This window comes from Ranitomeya variabilis, chromosome 6 (assembly GCF_051348905.1).
Source record: "Ranitomeya variabilis isolate aRanVar5 chromosome 6, aRanVar5.hap1, whole genome shotgun sequence".
NCBI lineage: Eukaryota > Metazoa > Chordata > Amphibia > Anura > Dendrobatidae > Ranitomeya > Ranitomeya variabilis.
Window position 1 is genome coordinate 14,899,082 of NC_135237.1, and position 14,306 is coordinate 14,913,387.

Consider the following 14,306-nt stretch of genomic DNA (forward strand, 5'->3'; position numbering starts at 1 on the left):
ATACCCCAGAGCTGCACTCACTATTCTGCTGGTGCAGTCACTATGTACATACATTACATTACTGATCCTGAGTTACCTCCTGTATTATACTCCAGAGCTGCACTCACTATTCTGCTGGTGCAGTCACTGTGTACATACATTACATTACTGATCCTGAGTTACATCCTGTATTATACCCCAGAGCTACACTCACTATTCTGCTGGTGCACTCACTATTCTACTGGTGCAGTCACTGTGTACATACATTACATTACTGATCCTGAGTTACCTCCTGTATTATACTCCAGAGCTGCACTCACTATTCTGCTGGTGCAGTCACGGTGTACATACATTAGATTACTGATCCTAAGTTACCTCCTGTATTATACCCCAGAGCTGCACTCACTATTCTGCTGGTGCAGTCACTGTGTACATACATTACATTACTGATCCTGAGTTACATTCTGTATTATACTCCAGAGCTGCACTCACTATTCTGCTGGTGCAGTCACTGTGTACATACATTACTGATCCTGAGTTCCATCCTGTATTATACTCCAGAGCTGCACTCACTATTCTGCTGGTGCAGTCACTGTGTACATACATTACATTACTGATCCTGAGTTCCATCCTGTATTATACTACAGAGCTGCACTCACTATTCTGCTGGTGCAGTCACTGTGTACATACATTACATTACTGATCCTGAGTTACATCCTGTATTATACCCCAGAGCTGCACTCACTATTCTGCTGGTGCAGTCACTGTGTACATACATTACATTACTGATCCTGAGTTACCTCCTGTATTATACTCCAGAGCTGCACTCACTATTCTGCTGGTGCAGTCACTGTGTACATACATTACATTACTGATCCTGAGTTACATCCTGTATTATACCCCAGAGCTACACTCAATATTCTGCTGGTGCACTCACTATTCTACTGGTGCAGTCACTGTGTACATACATTACATTACATTACTGATCCTGAGTTACCCCCTGTATTATACCCCAGAGCTGCACTCACTATTCTGCTGGTGCAGTCACTGTGTACATACATTACATTACTGATCCTGAGTTACATCCTGTATTATACCCCAGAGCTGCACTCACTATTCTGCTGGTGCAGTCACTGTGTACATACATTACATTACTGATCCTGAGTTACCCCCTGTATTATACCCCAGAGCTGCACTCACTATTCTGCTGGTGCAGTCACTGTGTACATACATTACATTACTGATCCTGAGTTACATCCTGTATTATACCCCAGAGCTGCACTCACTATTCTGCTGGTGCAGTCACTGTGTACATACATTACATTACTGATCCTGAGTTACCCTCATGTATTATACCCCAGAGCTGCACTCACTATTCTGCTGGTGAAGTCACTGTGTACATACATTACATTACTGATCCAGAGTTACCTCCTGTATTATACCCCAGAGCTGCACTCACTATTCTGCTGGTGCAGTCACTGTGTACATACATTACATTACTGATCCTGAGTTACCTCCTGTATTATACCCCAGAACTGCACTCACTATTCTGCTGGTGCAGTCACGGTGTACATACATTAGATTACTGATCCTGAGTTACCTCCTGTATTATACCCCAGAGCTGCACTCACTATTCTGCTGGTGCAGTCACTGTGTACATACATTACTGATCCTGAGTTCCATCCTGTATATACTCCAGAGCTGCACTCACTATTCTGCTGGTGCAGTCACTGTGTACATACATTACATTACTGATCCTGAGTTACATCCTGTATTATACTCCAGAGCTGCACTCACTATTCTGCTGGTGCAGTCACTATGTACATACATTACATTACTGATCCTGAGTTACCTCCTGTATTATACTCCAGAGCTGCACTCACTATTCTGCTGGTGCAGTCACTGTGTACATACATTACATTACTGATCCTGAGTTACATCCTGTATTATACCCCAGAGCTACACTCACTATTCTGCTGGTGCACTCACTATTCTACTGGTGCAGTCACTGTGTACATACATTACATTACTGATCCTGAGTTACCCCCTGTATTATACCCCAGAGCTGCACTCACTATTCTGCTGGTGCAGTCACTGTGTACATACATTACATTACTGATCCTGAGTTACATCCTGTATTATACCCCAGAGCTGCACTCACTATTCTGCTGGTGCAGTCACTGTGTACATACATTACATTACTGATCCTGAGTTACCCCCTGTATTATACCCCAGAGCTGCACTCACTATTCTGCTGGTGCAGTCACTGTGTACATACATTACATTACTGATCCTGAGTTACATCCTGTATTATACCCCAGAGCTGCACTCACTATTCTGCTGGTGCAGTCACTGTGTACATACATTACATTACTGATCCTGAGTTACCCTCATGTATTATACCCCAGAGCTGCACTCACTATTCTGCTGGTGAAGTCACTGTGTACATACATTACTGATCCAGAGTTACCTCCTGTATTATACCCCAGAGCTGCACTCACTATTCTGCTGGTGAAGTCACTCTGTGTACATACATTACATTACTGATCCTGAGTTACCTCCTGTATTATACCCCAGAACTGCACTCACTATTCTGCTGGTGCAGTCACGGTGTACATACATTAGATTACTGATCCTGAGTTACCTCCTGTATTATACCCCAGAGCTGCACTCACTATTCTGCTGGTGCAGTCACTGTGTACATACATTACTGATCCTGAGTTCCATCCTGTATTATACTCCAGAGCTGCACTCACTATTCTGCTGGTGCAGTCACTGTGTACATACATTACATTACTGATCCTGAGTTCCATCCTGTATTATACTACAGAGCTGCACTCACTATTCTGCTGGTGCAGTCACTGTGTACATACATTACTGATCCTGAGTTACATCCTGTATTATACCCCAGAGCTGCACTCACTATTCTGCTGGTGCAGTCACTATGTACATACATTACTGATCCTGAGTTACCTCCTGTATTATACTCCAGAGCTGCACTCACTATTCTGCTGGTGCAGTCACTGTGTACATACATTACATTACTGATCCTGAGTTACATCCTGTATTATACCCCAGAGCTACACTCAATATTCTGCTGGTGCACTCACTATTCTACTGGTGCAGTCACTGTGTACATACATTACATTACTGATCCTGAGTTACCCCCTGTATTATACCCCAGAGCTGCACTCACTATTCTGCTGGTGCAGTCACTGTGTACATACATTACATTACTGATCCTGAGTTACATCCTGTATTATACCCCAGAGCTGCACTCACTATTCTGCTGGTGCAGTCACTGTGTACATACATTACATTACTGATCCTGAGTTACCCCCTGTATTATACCCCAGAGCTGCACTCACTATTCTGCTGGTGAAGTCACTGTGTACATACATTACATTACTGATCCAGAGTTACCTCCTGTATTATACCCCAGAGCTGCACTCACTATTCTGCTGGTGCAGTCACTGTGTACATACATTACATTACTGATCCTGAGTTACCTCCTGTATTATACCCCAGAACTGCACTCACTATTCTGCTGGTGCAGTCACGGTGTACATACATTACTGATCCTGAGTTACATCCTGTATTATACCCCAGAGCTGCACTCACTATTCTGCTGGTGCAGTCACTGTGTACATACATTACATTACTGATCCTGAGTTACATCCTGTATTATACCCCAGAGCTGCACTCACTATTCTGCTGGTACAGTCACTGTGTACATACATTACTGATCCTGAGTTCCATCCTGTATTATACTCCAGAGCTGCACTCACTATTCTGCTGGTGCAGTCACTGTGTACATACATTACATTACTGATCCTGAGTTACATCCTGTATTATACTCCAGAGCTGCACTCACTATTCTGCTGGTGCAGTCACTGTGTACATACATTACTGATCCTGAGTTACCTCCTGTATTATACTCCAGAGCTGCACTCACTATTCTGCTGGTGCAGTCACTGTGTACATACATTACATTACTGATCCTGAGTTACATCCTGTATTATACCCCAGAGCTGCACTCACTATTCTGCTGGTGCAGTCACTGTGTACATACATTACATTACTGATCCTGAGTTACATCCTGTATTATACTCCAGAGCTGCACTCACTATTCTGCTGGTGCAGTCACTGTGTACACACATTACAGGATCAGTAATGAGTTACAGCCTATATTATACCCCAGAGCTGCGCTCTTTATTCTGCTGCTGCAGGTATGTGATTACAGTAAAACATAGTCAGTGGATCCCGACCTCTAGCGGTTGTCCAGCTCCCACCACGATCAGTTTTCCATCCTCTAAGCCCACCAGGATGTGACTATTTTCTTTGGTCACGGACACACAATGTACAGGAACCTTCATGGGCAGCGGAGTGACGGCGAGGCCGAGGCTGTGGAGAAGGGAGATTATTGCATCAGATATGGAGGATGCAGCTTTGCATGTGACTAGAGTCTATGATATGAAGGTACAGGTGAATGGTCAGTCTGGGGGATGTGGCGGCTCTCACCTGCGGAGGTCCCGTATCTGCAGCGAGCAGTGAGCGGTGCCGAGGACCACGTAGTCCTGGGTGGCACACAGAGCGGACGCCTGCTCCTCCAGGCACACAGAGGACAGGTGCTTCCCATTCACTGAGTACAGGTGCAGCGAAAACTTATCCTAGAAAGCAGAGGCTGTTATAGGAGGGAGGTCTGCAGAGGCTGTTATAGGAGGGAGGTCTGGAGGGGCTGTTATAGGAGGGAGGTCTGGAGGGGCTGTTATAGGAGGGAGGTCTGCAGAGGCTGTTATAGGAGGGAGGTCTGCAGAGGCTGTTATAGGAGGGAGGTCTGGAGGGGCTGTTATAGGAGGGAGGTCTGCAGAGGCTGTTACAGGAGGGAGGTCTGCAGAGGCTGTTACAGGAGGGAGGTCTGCAGAGGCTGTTACAGGAGGGAGGTCTGCAGAGGCTGTTACAGGAGGGAGGTCTGCAGAGGCTGTTACAGGAGGGAGGTCTGCAGAGGCTGTTATAGGAGGGAGGTCTGCAGAGGCTGTTATAGGAGGGAGGTCTGCAGAGGCTGTTATAGGAGGGAGGTCTGCAGAGGCTGTTATAGGAGGGAGGTCTGGAGGGGCTGTTATAGGAGGGAGGTCTGCAGAGGCTGTTACAGGAGGGAGGTCTGCAGAGGCTGTTACAGGAGGGAGGTCTGCAGAGGCTGTTACAGGAGGGAGGTCTGCAGAGGCTGTTATAGGAGGGAGGTCTGCAGAGGCTGTTATAGGAGGGAGGTCTGCAGAGGCTGTTATAGGAGGGAAGTCTGGAGGGGCTGTTATAGGAGGGAGGTCTGGAGGGGCTCTTATAGGAGGGAGGTCTGGAGAGGCTGTTATAGGAGGGAGGTCTGCAGAGGCCGTTATAGGAGGGAGGTCTGCAGAAGCTGTTATAGGAGGGAGGTCTGGAGAGGCTGTTATAGGAGGGAGGTCTGGAGGGGCTGTTATAGGAGGGAGGTCTGCAGAGGCTGTTATAGGAGGGAGGTCTGCAGAGGCTGTTATAGGAGGGAGGTCTGCAGAAGCTGTTATAGGAGGTAGATCTGCTGAAGCTGTTACAGGAGGGAGGTCTGCAGAGGCTGTTATAGGAGGGAGGTCTGCAGAGGCTGTTATAGGAGGGAGGTCTGCAAAGGCTGTTATAGGAGGGAGGTCTGCAGAGGCTGTTACAGGAGGGAGGTCTGCAGAGGCTGTTATAGGAGGGAGGTCTGCAGAGGCTGTTATAGGGGGGAGGTCTGGAGGGGCTGCTATAGGAGAGAGGTCTGCAGAGGCTGTTATAGGAGGGAGGTCTGCAGAGGCTATTATAGGAGGGAGGTCTGCAGAGGCTGTTACAGGAGGGAGGTCTGCAGAGGCTGTTATAGGGGGGAGGTCTGGAGGGGCTGCTATAGGAGAGAGGTCTGCAGAGGCTGTTATAGGAGGGAGGTCTGCAGAGGCTATTATAGGAGGGAGGTCTGCAGAGGCTGTTATAGGAGGGAGTTCTGCAGAGGCTGTTACAGGAGGGAGGTCTGCAGAGGCTGTTATAGGAGGGAGGTCTGCAGAGGCTGTTATAGGAGGGAGGTCTGCAAAGGCTGTTATAGGAGGGAGGTCTGCAGAAGCTGTTACAGGAGGGAGGTCTGCAGAGGCTGTTACAGGAGGGAGGTCTGCAGAGGCTGTTACAGGAGGGAGGTCTGCAGAAGCTGTTACAGGAGGGAGGTCTGCAGAAGCTGTTATAGGAGGGAGGTCTGCAGAGGCTGTTACAGGAGGGAGGTCTGCAGAGGCTGTTATAGGAGGGAGGTCTGCAGAGGCTGTTATAGGAGGGAGGTCTGCAGAGGCTGTTACAGGAGGGAGGTCTGCAGAGGCTGTTATAGGAGGTAGGTCTGCAGAGGCTGTTATAAGAGGGAGGTCTGTAGAGGCTGTCATCAGGATGGAGGAGGGGGATGAAGCTGCAGGAGGGACCGATGGGTGGGGGAGGTAAGATACGTGCAGGGTCCTCACCTTCAGGGAGCTCCGGCCTTCAATGGTGCTGTGGAAGACAATCTGCCCCTCCAGGCCCACAGCGAGGTGGGAGACAGTCAGCGGGAGGGAGCTCTCACAGGGGGGCCTAATGCACCTCATGAAGTGCCCCCGCCGGATGGTGTGCACAATGACCGTCCCGTCCTGCAGCGTTACAGAAAAGCACAACTCATTGGGCTAATTAATCAGCGTTAGTAAGATCTCTGCTTGCTGTAAGAAAATGGCAACATTTCTTTCCATCCAGAGGCAGAAACCCATCTGTCATCATCATTGTCACAGCTGGGGGTCTGTTACAATTGTATCCAGACAGTTCTGTGTGAGCTCCAGGCTGCTACAATGTAATGAGAGATTTTTGCTAATGTGATCAGCTCACGCTGGATGCTAAGGCTATGTTCACACGATCCTTTTTTTGATCCTTTTTTTTTCAGGTCCTTTTTCCATGCAGGGTACAGTCCAATGTTACTCTATGGAAAACAAAAACCGCTGTGCCCACTATCCTTTTTTTCTCAGGCAAATCCGCGAGGATTTGCCTGCAGAAAAAAAGAAGTACCATGTCACTTCTTTCTGCGGATTCAGCTCCTGTTTTCAACAGGCACCAATAGGAAAGTGCTGTTGAAAACCCGCAGAGGAATCTGCAGAAGAAACTGCAGGAAAATCAGCAGTGCAGTTTTGCACTGCGGGTTTTCCAAATCAGGACCTGAAAAAAAAAGGATCAAAAAAAGGATCAAAAAAAGGATCGTGTGAACATGGCCTAAAACATAGGAACGAACCCTCAGCTGTGAGAAGCCTCATGTCAGGATGAGGTTTACACCTCAGGAGAGAAAAAAGAAAATTTCCGTTTCCTGACAGCAATCAGATGTTCACAACATTGTCATTTTCATTCAGTCTTGTTGCTGTGGTGGCACTGCATCTCCCAGCATGGCCACACAGTCGCTGGGAATTACTGCAATAGTGAAAAGGCCGACATGAGGACATCACCTTGGATCCAGAGACGGCCATGTCCAGCTCCGTGCTTATGGCCACACAGGTCACCTCGTCGTCGTGGCCGTACAGCACCTGCACCGGGTTAGGGGACAACCCAACAGAAAGACCGCCCTGCACCCAGAGGGAAAGATCGTCAATATACCGCACCCCACAAATCCCGCAGAATACAGGGCCGCACCCCTCACCTGCTGCAGAACCTCCCAGATCATACACGTGGTGTCCCGGGAGCCAGATATGAGGTATATCCCGCACAGGTCCAGGGCCAGGCACGTCACCACATCTACCCCGGAAACAGAGATGCACGGGTCAGACCACAGAGAGGCCCCAATGGTCTCAGAAGCAAAACGTGGCCCCGAAATTACCAATGTGTCTGGTGATGTGACCGATGACTTTGCCCCGGCTCAGGGAGGTGACCCGCAGGCTGTTGTCCCAGTGGCCACCGCTGAACAGTAACTTTGCGTCATGAGACACGACCAGGATGGTAGCAGAGAGGTCAGCGCCCAAAGCAAAGGGGCCGGAGAGGAAGCGATGGGTCCTATATAAAGAGATGCGGGGATCAGGCCGTGTGCCTCCTACACCCCACTGCGGTGGGACAACCCCAGGGAAGCAACGAGCAGACCACCGTAGGGTACTGGTCATTGGAGGTTCTTCTATGGGACACCAGCGAGGCTCTCCAGCAGGGCCACATGTGGCGGGTCGGGGGTACTCACCTGGCGTTGGAGACGGTGGGGTCCTTTGTGAAGCTGAAGTAATTGGAGAAGTTCTTGTCGTAGGGCAGCCACCCGTGAGTGCCCAAGAGGCCGTTGGCACTAACTGTGACCTGTGATAGCAGAGAGGTGGGCTATGAGGACATCGGGAGAGGGGCTGTGGGCCGAAAACCAGACCGAGGACTCACCAGCACGTCTGGAGACCCCTGAGTCATGAAGGAATGAGCCTGGTATTTGGGGACCACGGCCTGCACCAACGGGACCCCTTCCATCATACCCTGCGGGAAGGACACATGGCGTTACAAATGTGGAGGCCCCCCAACCACGTGAGCGGCCTCGCCCCCGCGGCCTTACCTCCACGAAGAATGGCTTCAGCTCCGATAACTTCTCAAACAGATTGGGTGAGTAGGTGTCCATCCTGGAGAGTCTCCGGGCGGCGTGCTCGGCGGTCAGCCGCGGCGGGTGAGGCTCCTACACAGAATTAAGTGGTCCAGAAAACATAAACGCGCCTCCGCCGAAAGTGCCAGAAAATGACGCAAGAACTAACAGAGTTCCCTGTATCTGCTGCAGCTCTTTAGCGCCACCATTCTTTACACTGCAGCTCTGCTTCTCCAGACTGGCTGCTATGGATCAGAACAGCCTCAACAGAAAAGTCAGCGCATGGGGAGGAGGGTGACATATAGTGATATTATAGACGACAGGGGAAGAGTCTCATTATGGGAAGGGGCCTCAATAAGGAGAGGATATGAAAGGCTTCCATGGCAGTTTTCATTCAAAGCAGGATTCACTAAATCATCCCAGACAGATGTCTGTCCAGCCTCTGTTTGAGGACTTCCATTGAAGGAGAACTCACCACCTCTCATGGCCGTCTGTTCCACTCATTGATCACCTTCACTGTCAAAAAGTTTTTTCTAATATCTAATCTGTCTCCTCCCATTCAGTTTCATCCCATTGCTTCTAGTCTTTCCTTGTGCAAATGAGAATAAAGATGATCCTTCTACAATGTGACAGCCCTGGAGATATTTGTACACAGCTATTAAGGCTATGTGCCCACGTTGCAGAAATGCTGTGGAAATGTCTGCAGCATTTCTGCAACTCCATGCCGTGGGTAAAACGCATGCGAAATACGCATGCGTTTTCCCGCAAAACACAAGCGTTTTGCAAGTATTTTTAGCTTACAGAATGCCTGCGCTTTTCCAAACGATTTGAAGTATGGCTTGGAAAAGTGATTGACAGGTGCATAGTGCTTGACAAGTGTGACCAACTTTTTACTATTGATGCTGCCCATGCAGCATCAATAGTAAAAGATAGAATGTTAAAAATAATAAAAAAATAAAAATATGGTTATTCTCACCTTCCGACGGCCCCCGATCTCCTAAGTGGCGCTCCCGTACGTTCCGTTCCCAGGGATGCTTTGCGCGAAGGACCTTTGTGACGTCATCTCAGGTGATTCGCGCAACGCATCCCTGGGAACGGAAGCGGCCGCGTGCACCGCTGAGAGGCGGGAGGACTCCGTGGGCCATCAGAAGGTAAGTATATCCCTATTTTTTATTTTAATGCTTTTTTTTTTTTACAGGAATATGAATCCCAGGGCCTGGAGGAGAGTCTCCTTTCCTCCAGACCCGGGTACCATCCGCACATGAAGCGCTCACTTTTATGCATGGTGGGCATAGCCAAATGCGTAAAGTGAGAGTTTCAATGCAATCCTATGGCGCCGCGATTCCGCAGAAATAATGAACATGCTGCGGATTTTACCGGTATGCGATTCCTCAGAGCGAAAATCCGCAGCATGAGCACAGCAACTGCGGAATCCCATAGGATTGCATGGGAATGCGGTTTTTAAGCATTTCCGCTGTGGCAAAAACGCGGCAGAAAGCATAAAAAAAGCAACGTGGGCACACAGCCTACGTCTCCTCTCAATTTTTTTTTTTTGCAAGCTAAACATTCCTAAATCCTGTAACCGTTCCTCATAGGTCATGGTTTGCAGACCAGACACCATTCTGGTCGCTCTTCTCTGAACTTGCTCCAGTTTGTTGATGTCTTTTTTAAAATGTGCCCAAAACTGGACACAGTATTTCAGGTGAGGTCTGACCAAAGAGGAGTAGAGGGCAATAATGACTTCACGTGATCTACACTGTATGCTTCTGTTAATACATCCCAGAATTGCATTTGCCCTTTTTGCACACTGCTGACTCATTTTCACATAATTAACCCCACGTAACACACAATACCTTGAGGAGCTGGCAGGGCGTCTGCCCAAAGTTACTGATGATCCCCTCCAAAGCTTTCCTCTCCGTCTCATCCGCTATAGCATCTAAGTCCACCACACCTGCCAAAGAGAGAACGATCGGGAAACAAAACCCAAAGGAGCGAGTCCCCTTTAAATCTGCATAAACCCACTGTAACAATCCAAGAACTGTAAGGCTTCTGCCCTGTCCTAGGACCACCAGCATGGTGGCCACCATCCCTCCCTCCATATAGCGGTCATATCACCTCTGTCCTTGGACCATCAGCATGGTGGCTGCCATCCCTCCCTCCATATAGCGGTAATATCTCCCCTGTCCTAGGACCACCTGCATGGTGGCCGCCATCCCTCCCCCCATATAGCGGTCATATCACCTCTGTCCTAGGACCATCAGCATGGTGGAAGCCATCCCTCCCTCCATATAGCGGTCATATCTCCCCTGTCCTAGGACCACCTGCATGGTGGCCGCCATCCCTCCCCTCCACATCAGGTCATGTCACCTCTGTCCTAGGACCGCCTGCATGTTGGCTGCCATCCCTCCCTGCTCAAGGTGGACATATCTCCCCTGGACTAGGACCGCCTGTATTGTGGTCACCATCTCTCCCTCCACATGGCGGTCATATCACCTCTGTCCTAGGACCGCCTGTATGTTGGCCGCCATCCCTCCCTGATGAAGGCGGACATATCTCCCCTGTCCTAGGACCGCCTGCAGGGTGGTCACCATCTCTCCCTCCACAAGGCGGACATATTTCCCCTGTCCTAGGACCGCCTGTATGGTGGTCACCATCTCTCCCTCCACAAGACGGACATATCTCCACTGGACTAGGACTGCCTGCAGGGTGGCCGCCATCTATCCCTCGTTCTAGGACCACCTGCAAGGCGGCGACCATCCCACCCTCTCCCCAGTCCTCTCACCTTCATATGTGCAATAATAAAAGACGTTTAGCGCCTCTACAGCAGCCTCCCCCCGCTGCTTGTAACCGAAGATCAAGTCTATCCATTCATGAAGATGTGCCGAGACGTACTCTGACTCCTGGTGGAGAAGACATCACGTTATGACAGTGATCGCTGTCCGCCATGATAGATACGTGGACCTGACGTCACACACAGAGGAGAACCTACCAGAGCCTGCCGATGCTTGTGGATGAAGTCCTCCAGTGATGAGGCCCAGCGCGGTAACACAACGTCAGCCACCTTACTATTAGAGACCTGGAGACAGCCCAGATCAAAACCTGGAAGAATCAAAGGGATTAGAAGGGGCGGAATTACTTTATATAATATTACGGGAGATAAATCTAAAAAATATATATAAAAATACATAAAGCATCACCCGGCTGGAGGAATAGTGAGGGGAACAGGCCAGGAAGGCGTTCTGTGACTGCTTACTTCCACCCCTCCGTCCCCCGCACAATTGCTAACGCTGCACCCCTTCCCCCACGTACCATTCTCATTCTGCAGGAATTCGGGAAAATAGAAGAACTCTGGAATCAGCTCTTTGACATCCACGGGATTCTCCATGCGGGCCTGCCAGGCGGCGGGGATGGAGTGGAACTGACGGTCTGAACAATCAAACCTGAGAAAGGGGGAAAAGAAGGGATAAGTACGTACTGCGCAAACATGTGCCGTAAACCATCCGGCAGGAAGGCCGCCTTACCGGCCGCTCTGCAGCTGAATGTGCAGGGTGGTGAACGGCTCCATGCGGATCATGTAATGCATCACTCCAGCTGCGTTGGAGTAGTGGGTGCCATAATGGAACTTGTCCACTGTTCCTGTGGGGTCTTCAAAGCTCTCGTACCTGCAGGGGATAAACAAAAAAAAGAGGATGACGCCGGCCACCAGATCTCAGCACGCATCACAGCTCCTCAGGGGCAGGGTCTAATCTACAAACTGCTGTTCACATAATGAACGACCTAGGAGCCCCCCAGCAATGATGGGGGATGAGCTCCCCACTTACTTCTCTTTCACCTCCCGCGCATGCCGCTCATTTACCACCCCGATGGGTTTGGAGAGGTCGCGGTATATCTCCGGGTCACTCAAGTCCAGGGTTTCAGAAATAAAATCTCGTAATATCCAAGGAAACTAGAATAGATGAAATAGACAAGTAGAAACCTGGGTAATAGACCAGGGATGATGATGTACAGATGCTATATCACATCTCCGATCACATCCAAAGCTGCGTTCTGTACACTGATACATGGAGGAACTACAAATCACAGCCATAAACCAGAAATATCATTCATAGGCAGTGAATAACCTGGCAGAATTGTGAACGCAGCTTTGGATATGACATATTGTGTGTGCTCACCACAGGATACTGAGACAGGTCATTGTATGTCCTCCCAGCGATCGTGTTCAGCTGCATAAGGTACTCGAAATTAGATATCTGCCTCCACACCCATTTCTGCAGAAAGAAACGAGTCTAGTGAGAAGACGCGGCACAGCAGCAAAATAAAGCATGGTGGGTGCAAAGTAAAGCACGGTGGGTGCAAAATAAAGCACGGCGGGTGCAAAATAAAGCACGGTGGGTGCAAAATAAAGCACGGTGGGTGCAAAATAAAGCACGGTGGGTGCAAAATAAAGCACGGCGGGTGCAAAATAAAGCACGGCGGGTGCAAAATAAAGCACGGCGGGTGCAAAATAAAGCACGGCGGATGCAAAATAAAGCACGGCGGATGCAAAGTAAAGCACGGCGGGTGCAAAGTAAAGCACGTTGGGTGCAAAGTAAAGCACGGTGGGTGCAAAGTATAGCATGGCGGGTGCAAAATAAAGCATGGTGGGTGCAAAGTAAAGCACGGTGGGTGCAAAGTAAAGCACGGTGGGTGCAAAATAAAGCATGGTGGGTGCAAAGAAAAGCACAGTGGGTGCAAAATAAAGCTCGGTGGGTGCAAACTAAAACAGTTTTTGTGTAATAATAAAACACGGTGGGTGCACAATAAAACACATGAAAGGATTTTCTGAAATTTGCTTGGCTGTTTCGGTCGTGATGGTCCCCGCTGATCTTTATTTCCCTGCAGCAATGACATGACGTCGCACATCCACATGACCACTGTAGCCAATCATTTGTCTCAGTGGTCTTGAGTCATACATGCTTGCATCACCGCTGAGGCCAATGATTGACTGCAGGGTTACCCCGGATGTCCAGGACATTATCTCATTGGCTCCAGATGCCCACTGAGTGTTATATACCTGGGTCAGTCCTGAGGCCTGAAGTAGCTCCTGTGGGGAACGTCTACCAAATAGAAACTGGTTGGGTGGATTTAATCCTAGGATCCGGGAATACACCACATTTCTGACCTACAAACCAACAGAAAAGTGGTGAGTGGCCCCTTCCTTACCCCCCCATCATTAAATTTGCATCATAAAATTAATAACCAGCATCAGCTCCCTCTAGAAGAGGCTGTATAAATCTGTATGCAGTGAGCTTTCCCTAGTGGTGGCTGTATAAATCTATATGTAGTGAGCTGCCTCTAGTGGTGACTGTATAAGTCTGTATGTAGTGAGCTCCCCCTAGGGGTGATTGTATAAATCTATATGTAGTGAGCTCCCTCTAGTGGTTGTATAAATCTGTATGTATTGAACTCCCCCTAGTGGTGTCTGTATAAATCTATATGTAGTTAGTTCCCTCGATTAGTGGCTGTATATATGTAGTGTTGTATGTGATGTGCTGCCTCTGGTGGTGGCAGTATAAATATGTAGTGAGCTCCCTCTAGTGATGACTGTATAAATCTGGATATAGTGATCTCCGCCTAGTGGTGGCTGTATAAATCTGTATGTAGTGAGCTCCCTCTAGTGGTGGCTGTATAAATCTGTATGTAGTGAGCTCCCTCTAGTGGTGGCTGTATAAATCTGTATGTAGTGAGCTCCCTCTAGTGATGACTG

At 49.0% G+C, this 14,306-nt stretch overlaps 1 protein-coding gene across 3 annotated transcripts in view; it reads right to left on the minus strand.

Annotated features, from left to right (window-relative positions):
• NBEAL2 (neurobeachin like 2) overlaps window positions 1–14,306 on the minus strand; it is a 149,219-nt gene that overhangs the window by 4,286 nt on the left and 130,627 nt on the right. For all 3 annotated transcript variants that reach the window (XM_077267882.1, XM_077267881.1, XM_077267880.1), the window contains 17 exons: window positions 13,614–13,721; window positions 12,733–12,828; window positions 12,382–12,506; window positions 12,082–12,222; window positions 11,870–12,000; window positions 11,550–11,659; window positions 11,343–11,460; window positions 10,414–10,511; window positions 8,537–8,653; window positions 8,371–8,460; window positions 8,186–8,295; window positions 7,838–8,010; window positions 7,661–7,755; window positions 7,470–7,586; window positions 6,474–6,635; window positions 4,501–4,649; window positions 4,248–4,383 (listed from right to left, as the gene is read on the minus strand). In XM_077267882.1, coding sequence (XP_077123997.1) covers window positions 4,248–4,383; window positions 4,501–4,649; window positions 6,474–6,635; window positions 7,470–7,586; window positions 7,661–7,755; window positions 7,838–8,010; window positions 8,186–8,295; window positions 8,371–8,460; window positions 8,537–8,653; window positions 10,414–10,511; window positions 11,343–11,460; window positions 11,550–11,659; window positions 11,870–12,000; window positions 12,082–12,222; window positions 12,382–12,506; window positions 12,733–12,828; window positions 13,614–13,721 — 2,076 coding nt within the window. The remainder of the gene's footprint in view (window positions 1–4,247; window positions 4,384–4,500; window positions 4,650–6,473; window positions 6,636–7,469; window positions 7,587–7,660; window positions 7,756–7,837; window positions 8,011–8,185; window positions 8,296–8,370; window positions 8,461–8,536; window positions 8,654–10,413; window positions 10,512–11,342; window positions 11,461–11,549; window positions 11,660–11,869; window positions 12,001–12,081; window positions 12,223–12,381; window positions 12,507–12,732; window positions 12,829–13,613; window positions 13,722–14,306) is intronic.